A 25,660-nucleotide genomic window follows, 5' to 3' on the forward strand; every position below is an offset into this window, starting at 1 on the left:
AGTGAAAGTATAAAAAACACTCTCTCTCATATATTGTTTGTGCAGGTATCATCTGTTATTATTCACTGAGGATTATTGCTGTAGGAAGCTACAAAATAATACTAACCACCTAAAGAATGCTGTTTCGGTGTTTTCTAAATCATCCTCACAATAGTCCGAGGTAATGAAGTGATATTTTCTTTCTTTATAGAGAAGGAGTCAGGAGTTCCTGATTCTCTTTTCTGTGCTGAAACCAATGGAGTCTGTGTCAGCACACATGAAAGCAAGCGTTCAAAAGAAATGTATACAGAAGCTGCAGTAAAAGGAGAGAAATATTCAGGATATGCTTCAAGGTGCTTGCAGCTTGCATGTAATGCCAAGTGCAATGATGATGAATGTTGAGCTAGGTAAAGTTAATCTGTACCTAGAATGCTTTATTCAATGAAAAGCAAAATCAATCACTGCTGACCTGTTGACTCTTGCCGTCTCTTGTTCAGTCTTCTTACATCTGCAAGTTGATTAGTCCAGAGTGTTGAATACTGGGGCCAGAGCCAGAGTCCATGGGCAATGAAACCTTGTTTGCCAAAATTCTAAGGCTCTGTTCAGATTTCAAGGGCCTCAGTCCCACATGATCGTTTACACAATTCCTTTGAGAGAAATGTATCCCTGCCACCTGTGTTTTGAGCACCTCCCCTTGCACCCCGAAAACTACAAACTATTAAAAGTGAACAAATTATTGGCCAGATTCTGCCTGTGCTCCTTAAATGGATTGGCTCATCAGAAGTCTGTTGAATTTTGGGGAGTGGAAATAAAGGATCAGTCCCATTTCAACTTCATAGTTTGGTGAACATCAAAATTCATTGTCCTTCATTGTAAATATTAGCCTTGAAACTACCTCTGTCTATACTTCTCCTTCTCGTCAACAAACTGTGGTGTTCACCTCATCAGTTGAGGTGCATTTAATAAGAAAGTATATAACATTGTACATAAGATAATTGTATCCCTCTACCCTAATCATTATGTGCTGTAGCTCTTCATAATTTGTAGGCTCTCCTGGGCAGGTTCAGGGTCTTCCTGTGCATGTCAGCCGTGAATTATTGTGCTACCAGAATATAAATGAAGAATAATAGAAGTCCCATTAATATTAAATTATAAATTTGCAAGTTACTTTCCCACCCTCCTCCTTGCTTCAAAGTTCTACTGCAACGGAATGTAGTTTTGAGTATTTTATCTCTTGCTTTCCTTCCTATCCCTAAATAGAATTAAATACAATCACCATGTTTGAAACAAGACACAGATGGCCATCATTTATTAAGTATGGTTAGCATCATGAAAATATCTGCAACAGCTTATTCCTAAACAGACAAACTGCATCTGCATCAATTGCACTCTGTCACTTTTTTATACAAAATATTTTCTAAATTTTTTGGCCAGGAAGAACCATAATTAATTACACAACTCTTCTGTCTAACCATTCTCAAGGGTTTATATATATGCTTTGGGTCTAATTCTTCTCTCACTTTTATTGGTCTAAGTTAGGTGTAACTTCAGAGCAGTAAATGGAGTTACACTGCTGCAAAATTAGTGCAATATAATAATCTGGTTGTTTAACTTAACTTTTTTTTTAACTGTCCAAGACCTTTATCAAGGAAGACCAGGTTTCATTCCTGCATCTCATATTTTATCGTGTGGAATACTCAGTGTGGCAGTTTTCATCATCTGCAGTATATAAAGAGAGAGGCAAATGTATTACAAGGTAATATTCGTCTTAGAAAATGATATAATGACTTCAGTGAGAGTTGTTGTTTGATAAGGATAATAGGATTTGGTCTATAATTTTTTCACCTAAAGCAAAAGATGGAATATTACAAAACCAGGATATATAACGCAGAAAACAGCAAGCAAACGTCTTTACTTTTAATATATTTTTAGTGTTGTGGAATACAAAATATATCTGAAAATGTTTTATAAAATGTGGTTGTCTTGTTATACAAGTCCTACGGTGGGAGGTTGTGTGAGAGTGTATTTGTGTGTGTGCATATTATATATACATCACACACACACTCTCTCTCTCTCTCCCCCTCCACTCAGAAAGTAATAGAACTAAATGAAAGAGCCCAATAAGAAAGGGATTTTGTTTTAACTTGTTTAATAACTCTAAATTCAAAATCCATCAGTTCAATAGTATAGAGACAATTGGACACTGTAGGGATGAGGGCCATAGGGGTAAATAGAGGTGAGATTCCCATACCAGCTCTGGCCCTTTGATACCAGGTAAAAGGGCTGGAATGGTGTAAATCTAAAAGCCCTAGATTTGGTGAGGGAAGAATTCCAGTGGTGCAGGAACTGAAGAAGACAGAAGCAGGCTGTCCTTCAAGGACTCCTGAGGCGTTGGCATAGGGGACATGCCAAGGATGGGTTTAGGAGCAGAGGAGGCGGGTCATGGGTGGACCCACAGCACATGGGTTTATGGAGGTTTGGACAGTGCTGCTGCCCATAGGGCAACCTGGTGAGGCTGGCATAACTTAAACAGTTCATCAGGACTCTCTACATTACAGCAGGGGTCTCTCCAGCCCTCAGAGCAGCCCAGAATCTGAAGGGTGAAAGGGTGTCTTAAAGCCACTTTTGTCTCCCTCCCGCAGTGTGCTAATCCTGTGCTGCTCCTCTAAGTAGCAGCCCAGAATCTCACCCAGAATTTTTAAGACTTCTTGCATTGCAGCACACACTACACAGTGATAATACTTGTTTATGTTTAGTGGTATTTGAAGACCGTTTATTTTTCTTCTTATTTCTGGTTCACCTTTGACAATTTAGCAACTAAACTATGCAACAGAAGCATTGAGAGAAATGAAAATGGCCTGTTAAAAACAAGGAAGTAGTTTTCTCTATCTCGTCTCTGCCTCTAAGTGCTATATTTTTTATGAATAAAAGAGGAAACAAAGTTACGCAGTGGTGACTGAATTATTGGCAATGGTGGCACAAAGTGGGTAGGCAGGTTTTGTAAGCAACCAAATATCAGTTTTCTGGTTAAACTAAACAAATAAACCCACATATCATGGTATCTGGGTTTTCCTGAGCTGCTTTGCCTCAGGGAACCAGGGTTTGTGTTGTCTGACCCCATAACTGATTCCCTGAGGAATTAAAAGGCTTGTTTGAACTTAAATAAAAACACAGATGCTTGAAGCACCAATACCAGAACCATCCCACACCGCTACTAGTGGGAAGTAATGGAGCAATACAAAATGGTAGAATAATTAACCCTAACAAACCCATATCAAAGAGGAAAATTCAGAACAATTTAGATCTTCTATTCTGTAAACTCCAACACTATATTTCTACTTGCATAAAAAAGTTTCCAAGCCTTTCTACTAATTCCTGGTCATAATACTCTGTAAAAATAAGATAGTCTGTATGTATCTCTGGAATCTAAATATCAAAACAACAGTAAGGCACGTCTCCTGTTTCTAGTATTTATGGGGAAGTATAAAAATATGTCGGCTTGACGTTGCCCAGGATCTCATCTTCGTAATTCGGAAGGCAGCAGAAGAAGAACGCCAGGCCTATTTCCATAATGGTGGTGGTCCAAGCAAAGCCATAGGCCCAGCTGAACATATTGACTCCTCTCATGTCAATTTCATTTGTGAACTTCACTGGATAAATGACCAGGGCCATGACCGAGAACGCAGCTGAAGAAAGAGAAAAGACAATAACAACAAAAAGTCAGAATGAGTGATTAAACTGGTATCCATTAGAGTTTTTGCCTTGATGTTATCTCTAGCTGAATCCACCTTTGTTTTAGAGGTTTGAGGATTTACTATTTGGATGGACTTTCCATTGATTTTAATTGAAGTTTCCAAGTGCCGAGTGTCTATAGAACTGGGCATAGACTCCTTTGTTTGAAGAGTCAAATAAGGCAAGTACCAATTTTACAACAGGTACCATTTTAAAAGGCAACCTTTTCCTCATACACAGTCTTACCAGCAGCAAAGAGCAAGCCTCCGATTCCTCGTATGAAGTTGAACCGAAGCGTATCAATGGCGAATGCTATGATGGCCAGGGCAAAACAAATGACCAGAATGATATAGCCTAAAAGGAATGTGGCAGCAGCAGCTCTCCCCCAGGCTGAAATCAGAAAGAAAACATATTATGAAGGCAACAACGCATTAAGGTAGATTCATGCCTGCCTTAAAAATGAAGTGTTTTCATTCAGACAAACGTGAGACGAGGGTAAATTCACAAGGAGAGAACACAGCCACCTACTCTCCTTTGACTGGTTTAGACTGTACCAAATGGTTCTGATCCAGCAGAGAGTTAATGCAAAATGTATGATGTTTAAACAAACATTAATTTTGAACAGTATGTTATAGGAATGTCAAAATTTCAATATTAAGCACTGAGGCAGAAATGTAAGAATATCCAGATAACTATCTTATTTCACTAATACAGGGCATTTGTTCAGCAACTGGCAGTCATGGCTCTGTTGTATATGTCTATCATGGCACCAATGGGTATTATGCATAGGCATCAAATGAAGAGGAGGCTCTTCCTCAAAGGCAACTTAAAATCTTCCATTTTAAAAAATTGTCTATATTAGCAGACCATGCTGGTATGTGAACATAAAAGTTTGGCATTATTTGGCAAATCTATACATCAGACACAAATAATCACGGATAGATCATGACCCTAAGATTTGCATGTGGAGGGCACCTTTCATGTACGTCTGTTCTTCTGGCTCATCCACCAGGTCTTTTAGCATAGTGATGACTGCTGCACTTTCAGTAAGCAACATTGGTGATTATAGAAATAACCTGTGGCCAAATCCATAGGTTCTTACTCAGGTAAGTTCTCACTATAATTAATAGGTGTTTGGATGAGTAAGGACCCAAGGATTTGTCCTACCACACATAAGATCCAGTTGGATCTTAAATTCAATCTCTATCATGTCATATGTTTAGTTATAGCTACATGTCCCAGATCAGTACAAAGATTCTTGCTCTAGTGGTAAGATTTTCAAAAGAACCTAAGTGACTCATTGACTTTCACTGGGAATTGAGCCCACACTAAGTCTATAAAGCTCCACACAAGTGCAATCAATGATCATTAGAAGTCATGACATCATGATGAATTCAGATCTCCCACACCCTTATGATTTGCACTCCAGAACAAACTAAGACCTCCAGAGCTCAAGGTGTTTGAAATATGTGAGTGATGAGATGATCTTTGGGCCCAATGAGCCTTGGTTGGGGGAGGGAAAATCAAGGCCAATCCTTGGCTCCCTTGTTCCATTGGATAGCAAGTTCCAAATGTACTCTCTGGTTATCTTGTTTTTGTTTTCTTCTTTCCTGTGGTGTTCTGTTAAATACTACACCGATGACTTTATTACATGCTCACTTTTTAATATTGTGACAAAGCTCCTGCTCTACCTTGGTGGGTCTTGCGCTTATTGGCAGATTTGCTCGCCTTGGAGCTTCACGGCAGCCCTCAGCTTGGCCGTTTTTCTGAATTCACAGTCCAGGTCGACTCCTCCTGTATCTGACCAGGAGTTGGGAGGATTTGGGGGGAACCCGGGCCTGCCCTCTACTCCGGGTTCCAGTCCAGGGCCCTGTGGAATGCAGCTGTCTAGAGTGCCTCCTGGAACAGCTGTGCGACTGCTACAACTCCCTGGGCTACTTCCCCATGGCCTCCTCCCAACACCTTCTTTATCCTCACCACAGGACCTTGCTCCTGGTGTCTGATAATGCTTGTACACCTCATTCCTCAAACAGTCCACGTTCTTGCTCTCAGCTCCTAGTGCCTCTTGCTCCCAGCTCCTCACACGCACACCACAAACTGAAGTGAGCTCCATTTTAAAACCCAGGTGCCCTGATTAGCCTGCCTTAATTAATTCTAGCAGCTTCTTGATTGGCTGCAGGTGTTCTAATCAGCCTGTCTTAATTGTCTCCAGAAGGTTCCTGATTGTTCTGGAACCTTCCCTGTTACCTTACCCAGGAAAAAGGGACCTACTTAGTCTGGGGCTAATATATCTGCCTTCTATTACTCTCCTATAGCCATCTAGCCCGACCCTGTCACAATATGTATCTGTAATATTGGCTAAATGAAAGAAGCTCACACTACTTAAAAGCAGCAGTAGAGTACATGAAATGGACTTGTGCTCATATGGGCTGCATTCTTTTTCTCCTTAAAGGAAGCAAATAAATTACATGTAACCCTGTTAACACACTATAAGATGATGCAGTTTAAGAACCACACAGTATAAGGATATGCAGAAGATGAAGTTCCCATAGCACTGTTACCTCGTCTATGTTTCTCAGAGCAAGTACTTCTGCTTTACTTTTTAAATCGTGCTACATTATGTTTTGTTAGAGTATGCCATATAACCTACAGGATGTGCAGAGTTAACAATGATTCCAGTGGCAATCAAATGTACATCCATAAGGTTGCATTAATGCAAACTTTTGAATTTCATATATAAAATCTCAATCAATGCAGCTATTTCTGAGGTGATATAATAACTCCCAACACCATGAACTGTACCAGCAATAAAACTAATGCAGCAGTAAAAAGACTGCAAAGCTGTTTTAACCAGGCAGCTAAGGATTCTCCCCAGCATGAGGGAATCCCTAAGGGAATGTCTACTGCCATTAAGCACCCATGGTTGGCCCATCTCTGCTGACTTGGCCTCATGAGGCTCAGACTAAGGGGCTGTTTAACTGTGGTGTAGACATTTGAGCGTGGGCTGGAACCCAGGCTCTAGGACCCCACAAGGGGGAAGGGTCCCATAGCCCAGGCTCCAGCCCGAGCTCAAATGACTACATCACTATAAAACAGCCCCTTAGCCTGAACCCCATGAGCCTTAGTCAGCTGACATGGGCCAACCATGGATGTTTGATTGCACTGCATACATACCAAGCTTTACACACCTTAGGATATGCCCACTCTATGTCCCCTCACCCAGCATAGGTTTCAGAGGGGTAGCAGTGTTAGTCTGTATCAGCAAAAACAACGAAGAGTCCTTGTGGCACCTGAGAGACTAACAAATTTATTTGGGCATAAACTTTTGTGGGCTAGAACCCACTTCATCAGATGCATGGAGTGGAAAATACAGGAGCAGGTATAAATACATGAAAGGATAGGGGTTGCCTTACCAAATGTGAGGTCAGTCTAACGAGATAAATCAATTAACAGCAGGATACCAAGGGAGGAAAAATAACTTTTGAAGTGGTAATGGGAGTGTCCCATTACAGACAGTTGACAAGAAGGTGTGAGTAACAGTAGGGGGAAATTAGTATTGGGGAAATCAGGCTTAGGTTTTGTCTGTCAGCTTATGGCCAAGTGAGGGGGATGTGGCCATTGCATTGCTTGTAGCAAGCCCCAGATGGTGTAATGGCCCTTTGGGCTGTTAAGTCGTTCTCACTTGCATAGAGGGCCAAACCAAACCCCACCAGCAACGCTGGAGATTGGGAGAGTGCGGAGGTGGCAGGGAGCCATTCTCCTCACTCAACTTCCAGAACAAGCATAGCACAAATAGGTGGGGGGAATTCTGACCCAATCCTCTGGTCTATCTCCCTTTCTCTCAACAGTTCATTGAAGGTTTTGACCATCTCCCATTACTTTATGATCCATGTTCCATTTCTTTTCATTACATTTCACTAATTCCCCCCTCCCCCCATTATAAAACTTTTTCTCCCTTCCCACCCCCAGTGCCAGCTGAACCAAGTGCCCTGAGGGGCCCCTGCCATTTGGCCGGGGAGGGGTGGGGGTGAGACTCTCTCATTCACCCTGCTCCCCACCTCTTCATGCCACTAACCAGTTTTTTCTCCCAGCTATTGCAAATGCCATGACTCTGTATGAAGGCACACTGGGAGAGACTGGCATACTCCCTGCCTTAAGGGAGTTGGCTATACGGCAAGAACAAACATGCTCACTGCAGTATTATTACATTTTATGCATCGCTTAGTCACATAACCATTGCAGGTTTCTGACTCCATCTTCTGCAGCAGAGGAAAATTTTAAATCGAGGTTTTAAAGATTCAGTTTGGAAGACGTAAAGACTTTAAGATGCTGTGCTCAAACTAAATCTAAGCTGCAGAATGCTACATCAGAGATCTAGTCTAAGAACAGACTTTTTGTTAATTAATTCTATAAACAATTTTGATATATATCCTAATTTTGTGTTTCAATCGGGTCCAGTCTGATGATGATTTAGATTAACCCAGGGCCAGATTGTGACAGGGACCTCGATGTCATTGTCAACAGTTTAGTGAAGATCTCTGGTCAACATGCAGCTGCAGTCAGAAAAACTAATACGCTAGGGGGGCATAAGGAATGAACAGGAGAATAATACAGAGAAGATAATAATGCCTTGATATAAGTCCTTCGGAATGCTTTGTGCAACACTGGCCACCCCATCTGTTAAAGGATATTGCAGAACCGGCGGGGCTTCCAAAAAGAGTAACGAGAATGGCTGAGGGAATGGAAAAAATTCTCCTATGAAAAGAGATTGAAAACACTGGGATGTTTTCCTCAGAAAGGAGATGAACAAGAGGGAACATGATAAAGGTATATTACAGTGATGCAAGGTTTAGAAAAGGTAGATCAGGATCTTCTGTTCTCTCTCTCTCTCTGTTCTTTCTCATAACAAGAACAATGAAATTTAAAGGTGGGAAATTCAAAATTGATAAGAGGAAAAACTTGTTCACAAACTGTGTGATTAATTCACTGCCACAGGAAGTCACTGGGGTCAAGAACTTAGTAAGATTCAAAAAGGAATTGAACATTTAGGATAAAGAATATCAAGGGTTATAATAATTAATTATAACAACAATTTTAGAAGGGATATTAAAACTTGTGCTTAAGGCCTTAAGACAATCCCTGCCTATTAGAGAGCAGGAGGGTACCTAATATGGGGTCCAAATATCCTGTACTTTCCTACTATGGGTTTCTTACCTTTTTCTGAGGCACCTGGCACTGGCCACTGGCAGAGACAGGATACTGGATTAGATGGACCATGCGTCTGATCTAGTGTAGCAATTGCTATCTGATTTTAAGTAACAACACAGGGGAGTAACAGACAGTAAAACCACATGGCCCCCTGCACGGCCACATTCGTGATTCCTGCATTGTGGCTGGAGCCTGAGGGGTGAGTCATGAGCAGGTAGGCAAGGAGAGTATGGGAGGAGGGCCAAAAGTTATTTCTCTCTGAAAAAGGAGGGAGTAAAGAAAGAATTGTGACTCCCTGGGTCACTTGCAGAAGACACAGAGCAAAGGCTCAATCTAGTTTAAAACTCATTGGGCCAAATCCATCTTACATGTAACACCACAATTTAGTGGGGTTGAAAATGATGAGGTTGCACTAGTGTAAATGAGGGAAGAAATTGGTCCTAAGTCTCTCACGTTATCCACTGTCCACTGTGTTTTTGTGTTTTGCTTTAACACATGGGTAAAGTATAAAACACCAAGGCAAATGTTAATGCATTTCATGGAAATGTGGAATCCAATCAGGTCAACAGTTTTTCACAAATATACACAGACTCAGTATACATGAGACAGAGAGGTCTCTGGTTCTAGTCCAGCCCATTTAAAACTGAAACTAAACAAAACCCAGAGAGAACAGCAGTTTACTTAGCTTTCAGGATGTCAAGCTAAGGCCATAAAAACACACACCTATTTGCCTGAGATCAATTAAGCAGCTGAGAGAACTGCAGAGTAATTTTTTTTTATATGTTTAAAGGTGGTCGGCAGAGGAAAAAAAAGAAATTTATCCCAGAGAATCCCTAAATACTAGAGATGGATAGGAAATGATTTTACTGTCCTGTGAGAATTTCCAAAATTTTGAAAGTTTTTCCATCCTAAATCACAACAAAAAGTCAAAATCTCAGATTTGTCATGAACTGAAAATCCAAGAAATTTTTTGGAATGGGTTGATTGAAATGCATTGTTTCAATTTTGAATTTTATATATGCAATATATGTATATTTTACTATAAAGTAATGTAAATGTTGAAACAAAAGAATTTTCAAACAAAAAATGAAAAAGTTTTCATTTAGAAAAGTTTGAAATTGAACATTTTGAAACTTTTTTCAAAAGGGGAAATTTGTCTAACCTGATCCTTTCCTGCAAAAAGTTTTGGTTTTGGTGAATTGGCATTTTCCAATGTACACCAGCATTCTAAAATGATATCATCATCATTTGAATGGCATGTCTGCTTCTTTCTTCTTGTATCTCTCTACCACCAAATCAAAGAATGTGTATGATAATTATTAAATGCCAGGAAACTATATACTTTCCAGTCTTAAAATCTCATTACAACTGGCTTTTTTTTTTTAAGTTTTTGTCTTTGGAAACAGGGAAGAGAACCCAAATATAATATAATATTATATTAGGACAAGTAGAAGAGAACCCAAATCTTTATTTTCATATAAAGCAGAGTGAGGAATGGTCCTTCCAGCTATATTTGTTTGATTTGTGAATGGTTAGGCTATCCAAAGGAAATGTTGTAGCAACGGTGTAACTGGGAATCCGAGTATTCTTTGATAAGGCAAGTCTTCAGTCAAATGTAGGTTTAAGACTTTTATTAGGAATTCAGAGATACTGGGAATGTTGCTTTCTGATTTTCCTGACTTACCTCCTCATGTATTCCAGTTTTACGTACAATTGAAGGGCTGTTTTATACACAAAAGGATGCAAATTTAATTTGGGGTATTGTCTGCCCAGTGACGTCTTATATTCAAAACCTTGAAACCCACACTGAAATTTTTTTTACATGTTTGTTCCAAATTTTCTCTGATAACACAAGGGCCACAACACACTGAAAATACACCTCATAACCTAATTGCCGTATACGAAACAAAACAAAGATTCTGGGTTCTTGTGTACTAGCCCACATTGTGTACAAGTATTCCCATCCACGCCATTCCATCCCCTCATTGTGTTTATTCGTGGCATGGGTACTCCACTTCATGTGCACTACCAAGAACCCTAGGCCTGGCTCATCAGGATGAAATCATGGAGAGCTCAGATATATATCTCCTTGTCTGATTAATAAGAGCACAATTCCTCAACTTTTAATTCCTTCTGCCCTGAAGCTGAAAACATAACCAGCATTTAAAAGAAAAATAAATCTATTGTCAGCTGTTCATACATCTCAGCAATTATTTACATTATCATCAAATTATCATTTTCATCGGAGCTGTTCAGTCAACAACCTCTGCAGCCCCTGCGTGACAGTGTGGTGAGTGACGCAGCTGTGTTAGACAAGGGTAGCTTTAATTTTAAAAAAATGGAAGACGATATGAAATGCCAAACCTGCATTGAAAATGGAATAATACTTTGATTCTAAGAGCATCCCAGTGCCAGAGGGCAAGGGTATCTAGCAGTGAGTCTCAGCTGGCCTGAGCAGCTGAGCGTACTCCAACTCACTGTTGCCATAATCTGTACCTAACAGGTGTAAGGTATCATATGCTAATTGGTTACATGTTGGTCATTAATATTGTTTCTTGATGTATGTACAGGGGATATATGAAGAACTGTAAATGTGCTGGAAATATGTTTTTGGCAGGTAAGGCTTAAGGGACCCCACCCTAGACCAAGGAGTATGATTCTGCCAGCTTGAATGTGTCTTCAGTGTAAACTGAGCAAGGAGAGAAAACAGAAATACGTTTACATATAAGGTAAACAAAGCCATCAAACTAGTGAGGGGCGGAGACAACCACTTAACTATCCCAATGAGGTGAGGGGACAAGACAGCCAACATAGCGCTGTCCACATTGGCGCTTCTGTTACTGTAGAATCATAGAATCGCAGGGTTGGAACGGACCTCAGGAGATCATCTAGTTCAACCCCCTGCTCAAAGCAGGACCAATCCCCAATTTTTGCCCCAGATCCCTAAATGGCCCCCTCAAGGATTGAACTCACAACCCTGGGTTTAGCAGGCTAATGCTCAAAGCACTGAGCTATCCCTCCCCCCTAAACTTGTGTCGCTCGGGGGGTGTTTTTTTCACACCCCTGAGGAACATAAGTTTTGCCAACATAAGTGGTAGTGCAGACATGGCCTAACTGCTGGTAATCAGAGGCTTCTCAAACTCAAAACAGACTCTTTCTCATTAAAAGCAAACAGACCTTCACCTTCTCATCATCTTTCTATTTCCAGACAGCATCATCTACACACTCATCAACATATTTGTTGAAAAATCCAGAGTCCACAGTTTTGACATGCCTGAAGACCCTCCTCCTTTTGGGGGAAGAAGTTCAGTGTAGGAAACATTTCCACTTGAAGCGTTTTGTGTTTGGTCAGGGCGGGAGGGAAGGGTTCCTCCACCATCTAGAGGGAGTGGTTCAGTTTCAGCTACACTCCTCGGCACACACACTTGACATGCAGGAGCTTGATTTAAAAGAGAGTCCAACAAAGCTTTGTGCTAATGAGGGATCCTCCCTGATGCTTAGTGCTAGGAAAGGAGCAACACGGGGTGTAGAAGAATCATCAAAGGGTGCAGCAGAGGAGTGAGTTAGGTATTAAAATTAATGTGCATGCCAATGCTTCACAATTGGCTTGATCAGGAGAGAGGGCCCAAGTACCCGCAGTTCACACCAATTTCAACAGGAATTGTGGGCATCCTCAGGATCAGACCTTAATTTTACATGTTTTGATGCTTGGTTTGATACATGGTTTGCTCGTTCAGTCTATTTTGAGCTAAATTTTAACTAGGGGTTTTTGTAAAAAATATGTAACATATTAATAAGCCAATCCAGGTAAATCATATCAGTTAATCCCAATGTAGCATGTTATGTCTGTTTTCTAGCTGTTACTACTATTTGGACAGAAGACTTTGTCAAGGATTAAAGATGAGTTGATTAAAATAACCTACAGATTAAAAGGGATCTTCTTTTATAGCTCAGCCTTACAAACAATGACTATTAAGCAAAATAGCAGTGTATCCTTTTCCCAAAGCTTGCTCACACTCTTACATCTGGCTGAAGCACAATGGATTTACATCTCATTTCCAAAAACAAGAATTTTTAATCAGATAACTCTTAGTCTATAGTTTGCAGCAGAATATGAGCAAACTGTGTTCAGAAACCTTGCTGTGGCTAGCCTTAATTGCAGTGAAGGAGTTTCCCTGGGTAGGGAGTGGCTGTGAATAACTTTCTGATAGTAACTTTCTGATAGAAACCAAATCCTTCCCACCCAAGAAACAAAAAAGCCTACAGGGAGAGACGTGATGCTGTTTGCTCATTTCTTCTCCCTGTGACTGAACAAGAGGGTGATATTAACAATTTTTGCTGATGCATTAGTATTGGCTGTTGATAGGGTGGTTAACATGTGATTGGGGAGTACAAAAAGAGTCTATGTTATAGTTGTATATTTAGGGACAGATTCTGATACTTTTATTCAATATAGAGGCATCAAGGTCTCATGGACAAAGCACTGGACTGGATTTCAGGAGGCTGACAGTTCTATTCCTGTCTTTGGCCTGTTGGTGACTTTGGGCAAGTCACTTTGCTGCTCTGTGCCTCAGTTTCTCCTACTGTAAAATGGGGATAATGATACTGACCTTCTTTGCAATCTATTGGTGAAAAGCACTGCATAAGAGCTAATTATTATTACTCTTATTGGATAGCAGCTTCCTCTCCAGGTAGCTCCAGAGACTTCAGTGGAATCGCTTGTGGAGGAAGGCTCTATTCAGTGTCAGTAAAGGCATCAGAATCTGGCTCTACAGTAATCATTAAGCAGCACTTAGATCAAAATTAAATGTTATTTGCAACACATATGTGTGTCACATATATATGTCTGCACATATTAATGCTTTCATCTATATAGCATGTATAGCGCTTCAAAGAGTCATACCCCCTCCCACACACACACCTTCCTAACTCCCCTCAAACTGATTTAAAATCCAGTGCATTAAATGGTATAGGAGTTTCCAGATCAGCTTGGACCTTCTTTACCATGATAGTGTAAAGTCATTCCTCCTCTACTAAACGTCTAGCTGTGGTTTAAGTTCTCTTCCTTTAGCATCATTGGGCTAAATCCTGCAGTTCTTACTCAATCAAAGCTGACTAATTTGAAACCATTGGGATTTTTGACTGATCAAGAACTTGCTAAAGACACTTTGCAAAAGTTCCCAGGAGGAGCTTGGGAACACTATAATATTCTCCTACAATCTTGTTCAAAATTGTTCAGAATAGATACCAGCTGTCAACAAGATTTTCCCTGAAAAATGTGAAAGCATGAGGCTATGTCTACACTAGCACTGCTGTCAGTATAACTGTGGTCGGTCAGGGGTGTGAAAAAACACCCCTCTGACCGACATAAGTTTCACCGACAAAAGCACCAATGTGGACAGTGCTATGCCAATGGGAGCACTCTCTCCCATCAGCACTGAGCGGCTACACGGGAGACCTTACAGCAGCACAGCTGTGCCACTGTAGGATCTGTAGTGTAGACATAGCCTGAGAGATTTTCTTGTTTGCTTGTTTATCCTCCCAAAGTTATTCGAAGTCAACCTTATAATGGGACTTATATCCAGCACTTACTATGGAGGAATCATCATCACTCCATCCTGTCAGATTCTCTGAAGAGATGACCCAGCTAAAGAAAAACGACAATGCAGTACCGTTTTTACCCACATCCACATTCATCCACAATGCAGTACCGTTTTTACCCACATTCATAAATCCTCAGCACGGTTACCTCCTGTGTGAAAGGTTAGGAAAAGTAACTGAATGGTGCATGCTTAAGAGAGTTCATTGTCTGAGCCTGCAAAGTGCTGGGATCTCAGCACTTTGTCCTCAGCTGCTTCTATTTTCATATGGTAGCTGGGATCCCTCAGCATCTCACACCATCAGCACTGTTTTAGCCAATTTGGCTGTAATTATTAGGGAAGCGATTTGATTATAAAGAGTATTTGTTGCCATCTGAGAGGGCTCTTTGTAGAGTTAGTTACCCAACTAAGGCAATAACTTATTTAGCAAAGGTTCTTATGAAATGCACCTTGCAATAAATGTGTAAAAGGGTGAACTGTGAAATGACAAAGAAAAGTATGTCAGTAATTGCAAATGAGGAATATGAACTGCCATGCTGCGGGCCTGATTCCCCTCTCACTTACTCCAGTGGAGTTACTCCTGTAAGCAAGAGGAAAATCAAGTCATGTCTGTTCTTTTCTTCCCTTCTTATCAGAGTTCCTTAAGAACAATATCACTGAAACATTTTCAGTATTGTAGCTATTACATTTAACTAGGAGCCCATTTTTTCTAGCATTTAAAAGTCTAGCTACTGTGTGAATAGTAAATTCTGTGCATGTTTTGTATTAAGGCTTGACCTTAAATAATGTTATGCTTTTTTGAGAGATGATTTGGAAAGTAGTGTGTGGCTAAGAACCTGTCCACTCTGTAATTGAAACTACCTAAAAAAACCACATTGAACCTGTTTGTTTCAGGTTTTGGCTGTAGTATGGACAGGACGAAGTTCTTATCTTCAATTTGCCCTGCAAATAAGGAGCGGAAGGATTGTCTTGTGGTTAAGCAAGTGGACTGGGACTCAGATGGGAGCTCCATTTCCAGCTCTACCACAGACTTCCTCTGTAAATCTGGGCAAGACACAATCACTCTGCCACAGATCCCCCATAAAATGGAGATACTAATGCTACCCTACCTCACAGAGGGACTGAGAGGATTAATTCATGAATGTTAGTAGGTTTCCAGTTACTACTGTGGTAATGATCATGTCAATAACTAGACTAGAACATGTATGCACTTGCTGTAGCGGGGTCAGTCCCAGGATATAGGAGAGTGACCGGAAGGTGAGCTCTGTGTAGTTCAAAAGCTTGTCTCTCTCACTAACAGAAGTTTATCTAATAAAAGATATTAGCTCACCCACCTTGTCTCTCCAGAACAGAACAATTCAATAAAGATTGTGTGAGAGATTTGCAAGGAGGATGAAAGTGGAGAATTTTGCACACATTATTATTATTTGTATTACTGTAGTACTTAGGGGTCATGGATCAGGGCATCATCATACTAGGCATTGTACAAACATGTAACAAGAAGACAGTCCCTAACTTACTCAAGAGAAAGAGATGTTGTACAAAGAAAGCTGCTGAATTATCCCATTGTGTTGTTTCATATAAATACATCATCTACTGAAATTGACCTCTGTGCTGCAAATAGCATTTGTTCTTATTGATACAAACATTCAACTGGTATTAACAGGACTTGTATGTTGGCAATGGAGTCACTGAAGGAGCAGTATCTCCACATGGTCACACCTAGATTCAGAGATTGGCTTGAACCAAAGCCATATATATGAATATCCTGGAATGCAGGGAAAGTTTAGATTCAGATCTGGATAATAACTTTATGGCTCAAGACTATCTGTTTCAAATGTGTTGCTCTTCGTTACAGTTTTCGAAGTAGTACACAATATATACTGTGTTCAGTGTACTCCACTGACAGATAGAAAACCTGGCCCTCATCCCACCCAGTGCTGAAAAAGGCTGTTCCCTCAGTCTGGCAATATGAAAAGCCCTATAATGTTCTGCTCATGGTGATTTATTGAACTAAGCAGAAATGAAGTCTCTCGTGTGTTAATTTGGGGTCAGATTCTGGCTGCTCACACACCATGAGGAGATGGGGGATAGAGACACATCTGCCAAGGCTCAGATTCACAAAGGGACTTAGGCATTGTGACTTTGGGCATGGTGGCACCCAACTTTTAGGCACCTAGAAAGTCACAGGAACAACATTGCAATCCCCAAAGCCTAGGCTCCCTATACAATGAATGGTGAGAGATAGGCACCTTAGGCTGTGATCCCCAAAGCCAGCATGGTAGGCAGGGAGCTGTCTGAGCTAGCCAATGGGAGATGTCGACCAGAGGGGAGTGAGAAAAGTCCCACCAATCTTTTGGAGATAAGCACCAAAGTCTGGACTGCAAAAAGGCACTTAGCTCTCGTGGTGATCCGTGAACTGGGTGAAGATAGATGGGTTCGGCCACCTTAGTTGCAAACAGAGCCTAAAACAAAATGGCCAGGGGAATGGATGACCTCCCTTACAACCATTAGCCTAGGGGTACTCATGCAGGTTGGGGAGACCTTCTGTTCAAGTTCCCCTTCCTCCTGAAAGGACGAAAGGATTTGCCATCTTCCAGGTGAGTGCCCCACACACCAGGTTATAGAGTTGTTCTAACTCTTTTAAGGGCCCAATTAATATGTAATTAGTCAATTGTTTAAAGTTGAATATGTTCAATAGGAGAGACTGGGGGGGCACATCAAAGTATTCCATAGCCTAGTGATTAGGGCACTCACCTGAGAGATGACAGGTCCTTGTTCAAATCCCTTCTCCCCTTGACATGGAGGGGGGATTTGAACTGGTGGTTTCCCACATCCTGGATGAGTACCTGATCCACTGGGCTAAAGGCAGGGGTGAAAGTAATATTAACACTTACTAATATGGTGTATAACTCTCTCCACCTTGGGCGGAAGGGGCGGGGCTGGGGGTGGGTAGCGGCGGCGGCGGCTGGGACTCCTGGGCCCTTTTAAATCGCCAGCACTGGGGCAGCTGCCTCTTTTGCCCCCCGCTCCCAGTCGGTGGCCCGGGGGGGACATGGGGAACGACAAAAGGGGCAATGATGTTAATGCTCTGCCACAACAGCACTTTAACGTCAACTGCATACGGGCCGGTAGCGGCTTCCTACCGGTACGCCGTACTAGCCTTCTTTCACCCCTGGCTAAAGGTATAAGAGAGGTCATTTTTTGCCACCCTCCACCCCCATGCTTGAGGGACCTAATCTGGTAGGTGACCTTTGAGTATGCCTACAGACTCGGGCTTCACACGTGACTTACACAGTCTAACATCTGTGCCTCCTAATTTGTGAATCTCTCTGGGGCTTAGGCAGGAGATAGGTGATGTGCTGGCCGCCGCTCCCCGCATCTCCCATTGGCAGGGAACAGTGATCCACAGCCACTGGGAGCTGCGGGGGGGCCATGCCTGCGGACAGTCAACGTAAACACAATGTCTCGCGGTCCGCCAGCAGTTCCTGATGGGCCACGTGCCAAAGGTTGCTCTGTATAATGACTAGAATGACTAGAATATAATATTGGATGGTATGTGGAAGTCACTGCAAATATTGAAATTCCACTTGGCATGTGCACAAGCACTGTGTGGGTTTTTCAAGATCTGCAATTAAGCCTAACATTTCACACTAAATCTGAAGGACTCAAACCTGCATTTGTCCTATGCATGGCATTTTTCATTGAAATTGATGGAAGTTCTGCTGGCCAAAGGACTGCAGGATCAGGCATGATATGAGAGAATAGACAGATTGCATGTATTAAAGATTCTTTCGTCTTATTGTGCACCACATTCAACTTAGCAAAACAGGAGCAATCATTTTCCAGCAACAGGCAACAAGCACGTTCAAACATGTCAAAAGCCTGCAGCATAATACATTAAATATTTAAAAGGCTTTGGCTAAGGCTTTCAGAGGCATACCTTGTTCTGGAGAGCTCATATAGCCAAGGGTCAGGAAAATAAAAAGGTGTTGTGCCAGCTTCACAAAGTACAGATGCAAGCATGTGTTCACTTTAAAAAAAACTTTGCAAGCCCAGCTAGTTCCCACATAGACACAGTCAGTATTGTAGTTGTCATCCTTTCACCCAGGCTTTTGTCAAAGCTCAAGTGTACTATCCTTTTAGTAACTTTATATTATCTAAGTCGTTTGCCACTATGGCGCTAAAGCAAACCTTGATATTTTATTGCAGCTCTTTCTTTTTTGGCCATGCTAATCTTCTTCGAGAATAAAAACAACCTACCTTTCACCTGATGCTTCTTATATGTGGCCTTTAGAAAAAAGGAGATTTTTTTTCCTACAAAATTTGAGGTTATCTCAGCAAGATATATTTGAGAAATAAGTATGTGCACAAATAACACAAAAGTTCAATGCTTTTAACTATCCTATCTCAAATGACTTGCTCTAGAGTTGAGAAATTAAAAAAAAAAATTGTCCTAAAAGGAACCTACGGTCTTAAAGTATGTTTAGAAGGTTGGATAATTAAATTTAAATATTTGAAACTCTTGAAGATGCAGTAGAGTTTATAAACTCCTCAGACTCTCACTTTTCACAAAGTTTATAAACTTTGTAAATTTCATCCCTTCCCAGTCTGATTAGGTTCAAAGATGTTTGATTTTTCTAGTGCAGCCTCTGAAGGTTTATACAGGATAAGTCAAACTGCTCAGATTCAAATTCCAAGTTTTGCTAGTGAAGAATTTAATCTGAATTTGTGTATTTTATTGAATAACATGTATGGTCTTTATAATTAAATCTAATTATCATAGGAGTAAAATATATTTACTATTCCTTCATCCGATGAAGTGAGCTGTAGCTCACAAAAGCTTATGCTCATATAAATTGGTTAGTCTCTAAGGTGCCACTAGTCCTCCTTTTCTTTTTGCGAATACAGACTAACACGGCTGCTACCTATTCCACTAATGTTGATAAGTTTCACTTGCAGCAGGAAGCTGACTCCCAGATGGATACACATCTATCACATCAGTGGGATCAACCCCCCTGCAGCAACCCACCTTCCACAGGACTCTCAGAAGACTCTTTTGGGCCTGCAGTAAATTATGGGTGGAGCAGAGAAACTGGAAATCAAGCCAATAGGAGAATAGGGAAGAAACAAGGAGTTCACTCCTCACAAAAAATGTCAAATCACTTCTGCCCCCTTCTATCTACATTGTCTTTCTTCATGTCTCCATGCTTATGAAAAGGGGAAATGTAATCATACTTGCGATATGGTTTGTGATATTGGACACTTGTCCCCCTTAACGTTTTTATATTAGTATAGATAAAAGGAAGCACACAAATAAAATTTGTCTTTTATTAAAAACCTGATCATAGGTGCACCTTTTCCTTTAGTTTTCAGTCTACACCAATAGCAAAGGCAACTTTTAAATTTTATTACAGGAGTTTATTACAGGTACAGGAAACATACCATGGTGCATTCAGATAGAGGGCTATGGAGCCAAAAATTAGCATTCCCACTCCAGCCAAAAAGGATCAGTGGAAGGCAGTTTTGATTTCCAGCTCAGAGCTGGTCAATAAAATATGGCATTAACCTAATCCAAAGGGCTCAGTTTGCCCATTCTCTCCAGATCCAAACCATGTCCCAGTACAGAGGGCGGAAGCATGAGCTTGTGATTAAAACACAAGATTAAGAGCAGCCAGGAATTCTGAATTCTGTATCCAAATTTTGCCAAAGACTTCCTGTGCAACCTTAGACCATTCATTTAGTCCCAAATTTTAAAAAGTGTCCATTAAACTTGGGTGCCCCACTTGATGCACCTATGGACTAGTTTTCAAAGGCACTGAGCATGCAGAACAACAGATGAAGCCAATGGGAGTGTCAAGTTGGACACTCAAAATTAGTAAACATTTTTTAAAATGTGGGCATTCACCTTTCTGTGCCTCAGTTTCCCCATCTATAAATAGGAGATCATATTTGCCTATTGTGTTTTGAGGATTAATTCACAGATGTTTTTAAATTGACTTGAGAGCCTCGGTTGGAAGGTGCTATAGAACCCCAATGCATTTGACTGAGAAAAATACAAAAGCAGGGAAGAAAGATCGTCATGAAAAGCCCAGGGCCAGCCTGGACCCTAAATTCCAACCCTTTGTCTGTGAGGGACTTGGGCCCAGATCCACAAAGGAATTTAGGCATTGCAATGCTGCGCTGAACTTTTAGGTGCTTACAAAAATCACAGGAACAGCACCATAATCCACAAAGCCGGAGTGAGGCATCTGGGCTCTCTGTACAATGAATGAGGAAATATAAGTACCTTAGATTGTGATCCACAAAGGCAGGGAGCTGCCTACACTAGCCTCTGGAGATGCCAACCAGAAAGGGGTGTGCTAAGCTGTGCCCCTCTCTTGGAGAAAGGTGTCCAAGTCCAGCTGCAGGGCGGTACCTAGCTCTGCTAGTGATCCACAAACTGGGGGAAGATAGGCATTCAGCTGCCTAAATGCAGGCCAGGCTCAAAGCAAATTAGCTGGGGTAGGACCTGCCTTACAACCTTTAGCTTACTGGATAGGTACTCACCCAGGATGTGGGAGGTCCCTGGTTTCAGTCCCCCCTCCACTTGAAGGGGAGAAGGGATTTGAATAAGGCTCGGCCATCTCTCCAGCAAGTGCTCTACTAGGCTATAGTAGAGTCATTCTAAATCTTTTACTGGCCCAATTAATAAATAATTATTCACTTGCTTAATTAAAGTGGAACAACTATGAGCGGAGAGACTGAGGGAGCCCCACATCAGAATATTTCATAGCCTAGTGTCTACTAGGCCACTGACCTGAAAGAGATGACAAATCAAATCCCTTCTGCCCCCTCTGGGGTGCGGAGAAACATCCTAGGTGTGTTCCTTAACCACTGAGCTAAAGGGTTATTAGGGAGGACTGCCTCCTTTTCCCCCAACTGCTTTGTGTGAACTCACCTGAGGGGCTGGATCTGACAGGTGTGATCAGAGGCCACCTACCAGATCAGGCACACAGCTTAGCCATCTGATTGCCTGTCTTTCTTGTAATCGTCTTGTTGACGTTCTTCTGTGAATCACTCTGAGAGACAGGCATCCAGACGCCTACAGTGCGGCCAAAGTGCGCATGCTCAGGCAGGAGATAGGCACCCGCTCACCTACAGTGAGGCTGCAGTGCAGACATTCAGAGGAAAAAACATGGGCGCCGAGTGAATTTAGGCACCTACAGGATTAGGCAGCAGTGAGAGTTTTGTGGCTTATAGCGGTACCGAAAAAAGGAACATAGATTCCTGAATCTGTGGGCTAGGTGCCTAAGTACCTTTGTGGATCACATCCCTGGTGCCTAGGGAGAAAGAATACCATTGTAGAACTGATTAATATAACATTCATGTGGGATTGGGGAGGGGAGGGATACCCAAAGGGCATCGGGGTAGAAATAGAGTCCCCAAATAGAGCAAATGGTGAACATGCTTGAAAAATTCCACTAGCCCACAGTGAATAACTTGTTTCAGAGTAACAGCCGTGTTAGTCTGTATTCGCAAAAAGAAAAGGAGTACTTGTGGCACCTTAGAGACTAACCAATTTATTTGAGCATAAGCTTTCGTGAGCTACAGCTCACTTCATCAGATGCATATTGTGGAAAATACAGAAGATGTTTGTTTTTATACACGCAAGTCATGAAAAAATGGGTGTTTATCACTACAAAAGGTTTTCTCTCCCCCCACCCCACTCTCCTGCTGGTAATAGCTTATGTAAGGTGATCACTCTCCTTACAATGTGTATGATAATCAAGGTGGGCCATTTCCAGCACAAATCCCACCCCCCCGCAAACAAACCCTAATTTCTTTCTGACTAGTGAATAAATCACCATTATCTTTTCATTACCATCAGTCAATGCAGAGCATGGCCAGAAGGCACAATTTGTGTATGGGTGGTACATTTTCATGACAGTTTTGGAAGGCTGAACCAAATGGACGCTAAGGGTCTGTGTCTCTACTGCTGTGCACCCTGAACAGACATGTATACGTACAAGGTGAGTGTAACATGCTACTATTCCGATTTGGTAGTGTTTATACACACACTTTATACAGGTGTAAATAAGTATACAAGCTGCAAAACAGTTGAGAATCAGGCTACTAGCCAAAGGGCCCTTATGACTTGAATTAACATTATCTAAGTCACTTTATCAGAGTCCAAACTTTTATCAAAACTCCTCCAAGTATGAAAACCTTAATTCAGACCCTTGTCAAAGAAAAAGCAAGTTCTCCTTTCAGCGTTTTGTTTCATCACTACATCACAAGTGGTGCGGTGTGCCCCCTGATATAATTTTAGAGGCCACGTTCTGCAACCTGATATTTATTGTGGACCTCTCTGCTTCACAGCTCTTTTTTTACATCCCAACAGTTCCTTGCCACTGAAGGTTGATCCCATCTTGTTAACCCCAAGTTTACCCATACAGCTTGCTATTTATTGCTTTATGGGCTTGTCCTCCAATAATTATTCACTTCTGGAAAGCAGAGATTGTAGTTATATCTAAATAAATTAATCTCCCATGGTTCAAATGTTCCCTGCACTGTTTCCATATGTGTCTTTGTACCATGAACATACATACCCTCTAGCCCTATGAAAATAGCAATCATCCCTCTTTCTTTTCTCTCAAAAGATCAACCTTGTTCCACTCTTTCTCCAAAAAGTGCTCTATGTATTGGAATAGTGAGCCCTATTTTTTCCCATCAAACTGATGAGACGTGAGTTGAGTGGGGTAAGCTCAGTCATGTGACCTAGACTCACTAGGGGCTGCCACCCCCATTGCAGTCACTTACCGTAGTTCATCAGGGAGGTGCACGTCCACTCGAGCGCACCAGGGAACATTGTACAGCTTTCCCATAACGAGGCTTGATGCTGATAGGGCTCCGTCTCCGACTCCAGCCAGCCCCTGCCAGCCAGCGCAATAAGGCCAAAGATGACCGCTATGCCTAACATCAGAGGCAAGATCCATCTGCACCTTGTGTAGTCAAGGCCATACTGCACCATCTTGTGGAATGGTCAGTGGCTTCTCTAGAGGCCAGGTGCACAAACTGATGAGCTTTTTCTGCTACTAACTCAGCAGTGTGGGACAAAAGTGTTTTATGAAGGCTCCTGAAGAGTGTGTGTATATGTATGAGTATGTGAGTGAGAGCAGCTTTTTAATCAGAACAGACACCGAAGGAGGGAGCTCCACCTAAATTCCAATGACTAAGAGCTGTAGCGGTGGCACCAGAAACCTGTTTGAGCTGCACAGAAGTTGCAGGGCTGGGCTGTCTCATCTGCTTGGCTCCTCTTTCCTCTCTGCTGATTCGTAAACACATCAGGCACCATTACACTCCCTGGCCCTGGGCTTTTAACCCTTTCCTGGCTGTCACTTCCCATTAAGGAGCAACTTGGATTAAACAAGGTGCTTTTGCACTAGAGTGGGTGCAGGTAGCACAATTACACTAAAAGCTAAAAACCAATTTGCATTGTAAGCTCTTTTGTCAGATGCTCAAAGTTATCTGAAACTTTCCCCTTTAAGGCTAAAATGTCCCATGCTGGGCCTCTACTCCAAGGGGAAATCTTTTGAGCATGTTTCCTCAGCCATTACAAAGTTAGGACAGTGAAGAAAATTTCTGACTCTTTCTTGAAAGACTTATGGCAAAAATCAACAGCTGAAATTTGACAGTTACAATAGGGCATGGCTTGGAAGTATTGAGAAGCAGTGCATGTTTTTATGGGGAGAAAACAGGTTTGATTTGACTATGCTCGATGAATATTCTCAGCAGGCACAGTACAATAATTGCGGCTAATTCTCCACTGCCCGAGTGTAAAATGCTACTAAAACAGATTACTCCATTTGCACTAGTGATAGCCTTTGCTTCCACTTTGCACGGAAGTAAGATTATACAATGCAGTGGAGAATTGGGCCCCTCTGGGATTGGGAACTGTGCCTTTAACTGCTGACCATCCCAAAGAAAGAGCCTGGGCAGGGTGCTGTGAAGCTGATGTTGTGTTATGCACCAGTTGGAATGGACACAGAATATTTTCTGCAAGCACCTTGAGCACTGAGTGATCACTGAACACCATACAGCCTCCAGTAAGGTATACATATGCATGGCTAGATGCCATAACTCAGTAGTTCTCAACCAGGGGTACCTGTACCCCTGCAGGTTCTCAGAGGTATTCCAGGGTGTACATCAACTCATCTAGATATTTGCCTAGTTTTACACAGGCTACATAAATAGCACTAGCAAAGTCAGTACAAACTAACATTTCATACAGACAATAACTTTTTTATACTGCTGTGTATACTGTACACTGAAATGTAAGTGCAATATTTATATTCCAGTTGATTTATTTTATAATTATATGGTAAAAATGAGAAAGGAAGCAATTTTTCAGTAATGTGCTGTGACACATTTGCATTTTTATGTCAGATTCTGTAAGCAAGTAGTTTTTAAGTGAGGTGAAACTTGGGGTACACAAGACAAATCAGACTTCTGAAAGGGGTACAGTAGTCTGTAAAGGTTGAGAGCCACTCCCATAATTGATGCATATTGAAATGGCTCCACAGTGGCCTCCCAGTTTAAGCCAGAGAAACCTTTTGAGCAATTGATCAACTAGTAAAAGGGCTCCACCTACTTCTGACCTCCACGCCCCATCAAAATGTTCCTCTGGCTGAGGGAAGTGGGCAGGTGGCTGGGAGGTCAGCAATCCTAGGTTCTGTTCCAACCATTTCCACTGCCAATACCTGCAGCTTCACCGGTGACAATTTCTGCAGCATGGTTATGTATTATCAGAACAAAAACCTGCATCATATTGAAATGTGGAATTGCAGGGATGGCACAAACTACACTGAATTTAATATAAAAATAAATATGACAGGACAACTGTACTAATTGTATTATTTAATTTGTATTCATTAAACTCTTCAACTTTTTCATTTAAATGGAATGGTCACAAAAATTCTAGTCTGCTGCAGAGCACAGGGACCTTGCTGTAGATGTTAGAGCTGGTATTTTGCAGAGTGCACAGGGCAGGTCTATGAGGAAGGTAGATATTGTTAGCCCTGTGACAGATTAGGAATATGTGTGTGTCAGATTGTGAACTCCACCTTGTATTTGTGCACCCTATTTCAGGGGCTGTACTT

General features: G+C 41.6%; 1 protein-coding gene across 1 annotated transcript; it reads right to left on the bottom strand.

Moving 5' to 3' along the window:
- Positions 1 to 1,262: 1,262 nt before the first annotated feature.
- LOC102937173 (p53 apoptosis effector related to PMP-22) lies at positions 1,263 to 23,771 on the bottom strand. Its single transcript, XM_007058072.4, has 3 exons — positions 23,322 to 23,771; positions 3,958 to 4,101; positions 1,263 to 3,665 (listed from the first exon to the last, which is right to left on the bottom strand). Exons 1-3 carry the CDS (start codon positions 23,530 to 23,532, stop codon positions 3,451 to 3,453), a joined length of 570 nt encoding a protein of 189 aa, XP_007058134.2. The 5' UTR covers positions 23,533 to 23,771; the 3' UTR covers positions 1,263 to 3,450.
- Positions 23,772 to 25,660: the final 1,889 nt, after the last annotated feature.

This window comes from Chelonia mydas, chromosome 3, assembly GCF_015237465.2.
Source record: "Chelonia mydas isolate rCheMyd1 chromosome 3, rCheMyd1.pri.v2, whole genome shotgun sequence".
Classification (NCBI taxonomy): domain Eukaryota; kingdom Metazoa; phylum Chordata; order Testudines; family Cheloniidae; genus Chelonia; species Chelonia mydas.